The 6,824-nt window shown below is 38.0% G+C and overlaps 1 protein-coding gene across 1 annotated transcript in view; it reads right to left on the reverse strand.

Moving 5' to 3' along the window:
- Positions 1-1,618: 1,618 nt before the first annotated feature.
- Positions 1,619-6,824, reverse strand: part of psat1 (phosphoserine aminotransferase 1) — a 6,999-nt gene continuing 1,793 nt past the window's right edge. Inside the window, exons 2-9 of the mRNA XM_079251857.1 lie at positions 6,551-6,611; positions 6,332-6,401; positions 5,375-5,580; positions 4,270-4,442; positions 3,999-4,168; positions 2,696-2,824; positions 2,150-2,287; positions 1,619-1,977 (exon numbers count right to left, since the gene is read on the reverse strand). Of these exons, the coding sequence (XP_079107983.1) occupies positions 1,875-1,977; positions 2,150-2,287; positions 2,696-2,824; positions 3,999-4,168; positions 4,270-4,442; positions 5,375-5,580; positions 6,332-6,401; positions 6,551-6,611 (1,050 nt within the window). The 3' untranslated portion in view covers positions 1,619-1,874. The remainder of the gene's footprint in view (positions 1,978-2,149; positions 2,288-2,695; positions 2,825-3,998; positions 4,169-4,269; positions 4,443-5,374; positions 5,581-6,331; positions 6,402-6,550; positions 6,612-6,824) is intronic.

Consider the following 6,824-nt stretch of genomic DNA (forward strand, 5'->3'; position numbering starts at 1 on the left):
GGGGAAAAAAATGACATTTTTTGACAAACACTTCCACCTAGAGGCTATCTTGCGTAAAATAAGTCATTCCACTTCACTTTCTTTCAACTATTGCGTAACATTTTTTCTACCTGGTATTCAGCAAATATATGCATGCAATGTGTATGTAACTGCTTTTGTACAACTTAATTTACAATGTGTTCATTCATTCATTTTCTACATCGCTTATTCCAATTAAGAGTGAGCGGGGTAGTTGCAGTGAAGCTGGCGTCTATCCCAGCAATAATCAGCAAACACCCTGGACAGGTCACCAGTCCATCACAGGGCCAACACAGAGGGACAAACAACCATTCACGCTCACATTCACCAAAAAGACTTTACCCAACATGCATGTCTTTGGACGGCGGGAGGAAGCCGGAGTACTCAGAGAACCCACGCATGCACAGAGAGAACATGCACAGAGAAAGGCTGCTGTTCCAACCTCCCCCCAGCCCAGGATTACATTTGACTGGTTGTGATGGAGTGTTTCCATAGAGGCATTACAAACTTTTTGGGGGATTTTGAAATAGAAAACAAGGGAAAAAAGCCTAAACTCTTATCATCCTACCAAGACAGGTATATCCATTTAAACATGCGGTGTGTTGGTAAACATGTTGTAGTTTTAGTACGACTTTAGGACAGGTAACATCACAGATGTCTAATAAAAATTCCCATTTTGCCAGCTGCAGTCTCTTTCCCTTCCGCTCCAGGGAGGTGGAAAGTCAGGGTCAAACACACTGGAATGCCATGCTGATGAACGGCCTCTGCAGAACGTGTGCAGCAGGAAACTGGCCCTGGACATCAAGATGGACGACAGTCTCCTCGCCATCCTGCCACCCTGCTGATGTTTTGTAGACCTGTTCTCTCCTTCATACTGAGCCATTTGTGCTGTCAGTGAAGTAGCACAAAATAACTTCTTAGCCTTGCAGGCAAGAACTCCACTCATTCTTACAGTTTATTTCATTTCTGAGAAGTAACATAACAGGATGAAACATCAGTATCCACTTTGTTTCAATCTTGCAACTATGCAGAACTGATGCAACCACATACTGGTCACACTTGCAACTAACGTTGTTGCACAAGCATGAGGTTCCAAAATAAAAGCATGTTGTTTGTGCAGATCATGCAGATTTTTGGTTTCAATCCACCTTTTTTGCCAGTATGTCTGGATGAACCATTATTTCTGCTCATAATGAAACATTCTTACACTACTTTGTCGTTTCTTTCATGTGAAACAGTTTAATTTCTGCAAGAATTACGTTGTATGCTTCTATAACAATCATAAATATTAATAATTACTCAGCTATGGGTGATCTTTATTATAAAAACACTTCCTGTGTTGAAACACATCTGTTTACATAAACCAAACCCATCTGCAGATTTGTCCATAATCTTCATTGTATAACTCTTATTAATTAAAAATCCTTACAAAAAAGGGCAACATTGTGCTGTTTGCTTAATTTATGTTATAAATAAACGGTTTCATTTCCAAATATGACAAAGTAAAAACAGCCTTTAAGCCATGAGATGAAAAACAAGTAAGATTTATTGGAATGTAAATTGTTTTTGTTTTTAAACAAATAGCATCATATTTCTTTGAGTGTGCACATTAAAGAAAGGTTAGTTAACAAATTAGAAGAGAAATTCTTTCTAAAAACATTTATATAGTTAAGACATTACTGGTCACAGAAGTGGTTTTGTGTTTATAATGAAGAAATGTGTGCTAACAAAAGAAAGATGCACTTTGCACATCAAAGAAGAACCTCAACATAAGTTTTTTAGTTATTAAAAAAAAAAAAAAAAAAGAAAAGAACTGCTTTAAATTTAGATGTGCCACTATGTGACATGATGTGCCTTTACTGGTGCTCTTTGAGGAATTCTCTCATGTAGTCAGCCAGGACTTCTGTGTCCTCCAGGGTCACAGCATTGTACAGAGAAGCACGGATTCCTCCCACTGACCTGCAGAGGGAGGCAGATTGCCATGTTTGAAGAAAAAAAGTAAAAACAATAAGACAACATATTTTTTAAAAAAATCTGCTGGTGTCTGTAGACAACTTTACACACGCTGAAAAGAACTGGAGTTCAGTGATGGTCACTGGAACCACATGAGGTTGGTGCATTTAAAACTGACCTGTGTCCTTTGAGTGAAATCATTCCACGTTTAGATGCACCGTCCAGGAACTGCTTTTCCAAGGCTTCATCTCCTCCTTTCTTTCCCACACGGAAAGGTACGTTCATGCGGCTTCGACAGGCCATGTCCACAGGACACCTGAATAAATTACCACATCAGCAAGTTTTTTTTCTTCCTCCTTAATCGCTATACTTTTTATTTTATTATTTCATTTTTTGGGGGTAGATGTGGAAAAAATAGAGCTCTAGTGACCACCTTAAGGGTACTATGCGGTCACAGTACTGCAATACCAAATCATCAGGTTTACTCTTGCAGCTGCAGCCTTCTATATTTGCATTTCTATTTTATAAACCATTTCTTGGATCATCAAAGCAAGCTGCTGCTCAAAATTTTCCCTTTTGTTCAGGTAGAGTAATAATCCTATTGGTTTTTTTTTGTTTTTGTTTTTTTTATCTTTAATGGAAATAACTGTTCTAAGACTAAAAAACAAAACAAAAAAAAAAAAACAGAGTTGAATTTCTTTAAGATTGAAGATGTCATACTTACACATAAAAACCATTGGAAGCGTCAATAATGTCATAAATCATGGAAGATTTCTGCTTGTTGAGCGTCTCCATGGCAGCACTACCACCGTTATTCTTGATCCACTCCAGAACCAGGGCCATGATGTAGATGCTGAACCCAATAAAAAGGATGAAAACAGTCACGCACTACCAGAGTGGTAGAAGATACTGTTAGTACTACATTTCTGTAGTACTAACAGTAATATAGTAGCATCAAGGATGCACAGGTTGACAGGGTTGAGAAAGGGGATAATCCTATTGGTCAAATTACTGGGGGGAAAAAAAATAGCCAATTAAAAAAAAGCAATAACAACAAAGATGATATAGACTCACTAGATAAAGAATGAAGAAAGAAAAATGTTTCAAGATATTCTGCTGCTCCAAGTTACTGTACATGAGATCATTATTCATGTAAGTACAGTCACATTCACTGCACCGATTGTGTCTTTCAGTAAGTTAAAAGTTATTTCGACAGTCAACATGTCCCACATATAAAAGTCAGGATTTTATAAGAGCAAAGCAACAACTGGGAAATGTTTTAAAACTGTTTCTGCCAATGCTATTGATTGCTGTTGGCTTTAAGTGTTCAATTTTGAAGGATTGTGTTGAGAATCATATGTTTACATGCATTTTATAAGTTGGGCTAACTTACTAACACAATCATTTGTATTTTTGCTCACTTAGTTTTACTCCACCACACAGCAGCTCTGGTGCTAAAGTAGATGACTGGCAATGTGGCACCAGAGGCAAGAATAGTTTACATCCCAGATTATAACACAGATTTTTGAGACTCAAAATGACAGAAAAAAGCTCAAACAGGTGGAGATGAGTCACAAACCTGTGTGTAATGAAAAGGCAATGCAGACAAAACAAAGCAGTGACTGTTATGTGAGAGAAGCCAATTCTCTTCACACGTCTGTTTGCTTCACATGAGGGAAAAGCTGTGCTGTTAGAGGGTCTAATGGCCTCATCATGAGGTTGCCTGGCAACCAGCAAAGAGTCGAGAAAGTGATTCCAAAAGAAGAAATGGTCTGTCACACAAACCTCAACCTACTGTGACACCTCAGTATATCATTAAACTTTTTCATTACAACGATCCTTTATATAAACATGATCAGCTGCAAAATTCAATGTTAGCAAGACAGAAAATAAGTTTTTAGTCTGGTGAAAATAACTCCAAAAGAAGCAGCGACTAAGTATCTATTTGATGATATGTTAATAATCCTGAAACTATACTGTATGAATTGTATGATTCTAGTAGCCTAAAAGAACAACATAGGTTTTACCTGAAACATGGTGGTGTGTTGTAGAGGGAGTTCATCTCAGCCTGCACCTTGTAGTCCAGGACAATGGGACACTCTTTCAGAGCATGGCCCATCAAGTCCTCTCGCACAATAACCACAGTGACTCCGGCGCAACCCACGTTCTTCTGAGCCCCCGCGAAAATGAGCCCAAACTACACAAAGAAAGGAGTAGAGGAGTTTTAAATGCAACTAGTTAATGCATAAATACTTTCAAGACTGCTGACGCGATCAGTTTGGAGAGAAAAACAAGCACCTTCGACACGTCCACAGGCCGGGACAGGAAGTTGGAGGACATGTCACTGACAAGGACCACCCCATTTGTCTCAGGCGTGAAGTTGTATTCCACACCGTGGACTGTCTCATTGCAGCAGTAGTACACATAGGAGGCTGAGGGGTTCAAGGACCAGCTGCTGGGATCAGGAATTTCTAAAGAGCGCAAGAAAAAAGAAAAGAAAAAAAAGAGGAGCAAACTACATCAGTAAAAAACTTCCCTTACATTAAAGACGAGTGTTGCCAGGAGCTCTGTGAGACTAAGCTGTCCAGAATTTAATAAACTCACGTAATCCAATCAAAACTTGTTAAAACATGTCTAAAATGAAGATGATGGTTAGTCTCACCAGATATTTTTGGTGCAGAATATTTACGTACTGACTAGAGAGGTCGCATATGTAGCACGTTTTTGTCCCGGACATCCAGAGAAAGTCCTTTTTCTGATTATCAAATGTAAAGAAAAACACTCTGGGTAAAGTTTAGACTTTTTCTCCATGGCAAGTTTCCACATAAGAAAAACCTGCTGAAACATTTCTGTTGGCTCAAGCTCAGGACACCAATCTCTAAAACATTGACTTTATTCTTGTTCAAAATGTTCTATTTTTGTCTTATCTCTCAATGAAAAACTTTATTTTCCATGCACATCATTATTTTCATGTTAAATAGCCTTATTACATCAGCCAAAGTGAGAGAAGTTACCTTAGGGTTCCATTTATCTATTTTTTTTTTGGGTTGTGTGAAACTTTAACGTTAGTTTATCGGATATTTATGTCTACATATAGATCATTCCTAAGAGTTCATAAACTTTCTTCTCATGACTAAACGAGAGCCAATCTGAAAACCCTACTCAGACACAACCATGTGGAAAAGGCTGCTGGCATACCAGAGTCTTTCACTGGTATTCTGCTTCATTGTTTATTACGCAACAGCCTGGATATGCTGCCAGATTTTTACAGAGGGGCGACCCTAATGCAGCCTGAATGGCAACAACCAACCCTTCTGTGTTTTTTCTTTAAGTCAGAACAGTCAATAGTCCGACATAATTTTATAATCACACAGAAAGCATTAAGATGCATTGTCAAGCTTACTCGTGTAGCTGTCCAGCTTGGGGTGGACGATGTTGACTTTGCCATATTTCTCCGCTTCTTTTGCTGCCTTTGCCGACCAGGTGCCTGTCACCAGGTAATCGGCACACCTGTCCTCTTTAAGGCCAATCAAGTTGAGAGGAACGCCACTGAATTGTCCAGAGCCGCCACCCTGCAGAAAGAGTACCTTGTAGTTGTCTGGGATTTTTCTGTGGAGACAGGTATCACTGTGTCAAACTCCGTTCAGAACAGAACAAGATCCAGGTTGCAAAACTGGAACACATCAGCGCCGAGGTGACGAAGCAGTGTCAAGTTATAATTGATGATAAATCAAGCGTGCAGTAGTTGGGTTGGGATTAGTGGGTAGAGGACTGGATCTTAAAGGGCAGCTCCACTCATCTCCTTATTCTAACAACCAAACATTTCCAGTAACTTGATACCCTTTTAACCTGGAGTTTAGAAAAGTGAGCTGCCATTACAATGTCATTCCATTTTCTATTGCTTTGTTAGACTATGGAAGTAAGTTATAGTTTCTTTTATTTTAATATAATACAGATTACCTCCTGTTTTTCTAAGATAGGTTTGTTCATTTGGCCTTGTTCCACCCTAAAGTCATCTTGAACTCTATTTTAGACCTTGTGATACCTCATATTGTTTGTAAATAAACCTTAGGGGTGTTTAATCGTAACAATGTCTCTGTGGCTGCTTTAACCTGAAGAAAATGGGTCATGTTCATGTTGTGTATTGGTTAACCCTTCATACTGCATCACAGCAGCATGAATACAGTGTGACAGTGTGTAACTACTATAATGTCTAACACAAACGTGCTTGCCAGCTTTAGCAGATCTTATCAGTTTATGCTTGAAGTAAACATGAAAAATTATATTTTCATTCAGAGAGAGAAGATAGAACTGGTTCATGATGAAGACAGTGAATAAGAAAGTAAAATAAGTTACTTACAGCAGCTCTCGCAGGAGACTCTCTGTCTTGTTTATGATTTTATTGAAGTCTGATGACCTGTGACTCATTTCTGATATAAAAACAATGAAAAATAAGGAGTTTAAATCCATTTGTCATCAAAAAATTATCCCCAGATTTTGGAGAGACTTGAATTATCTTGATGGATCAGATATGATAGTTTAAATGGAACTTTTCTGTAAATTTTCTTATTTTACTCACCAAGAACACTGATACCGATGCCATTGTAGCTGAGAAGTTCTTTCTGTGCTTGAAACAGCACCTGCAACAGGTCCACATACTAAGCATCTCTTCATTATAAATTATATAATTCAAGTCAGACAAAAGATTAATTTAACAAAAAAAAAAAAAAAAAAAAAAAAAAAAAAAAAAAGTTAATCATTGAAAAAAGGTAAGGAAAAGTATATTTGATGGGTCATTGTCTTTGCTATAACAGTACTTCTTTACAATTACAATAATAGTTTAAGAAACTAAG

Source organism: Telmatherina bonti (genome assembly GCF_933228915.1).
Source record: "Telmatherina bonti genome assembly, chromosome: 13".
In the NCBI taxonomy this organism is placed as follows: domain Eukaryota; kingdom Metazoa; phylum Chordata; class Actinopteri; order Atheriniformes; family Telmatherinidae; genus Telmatherina; species Telmatherina bonti.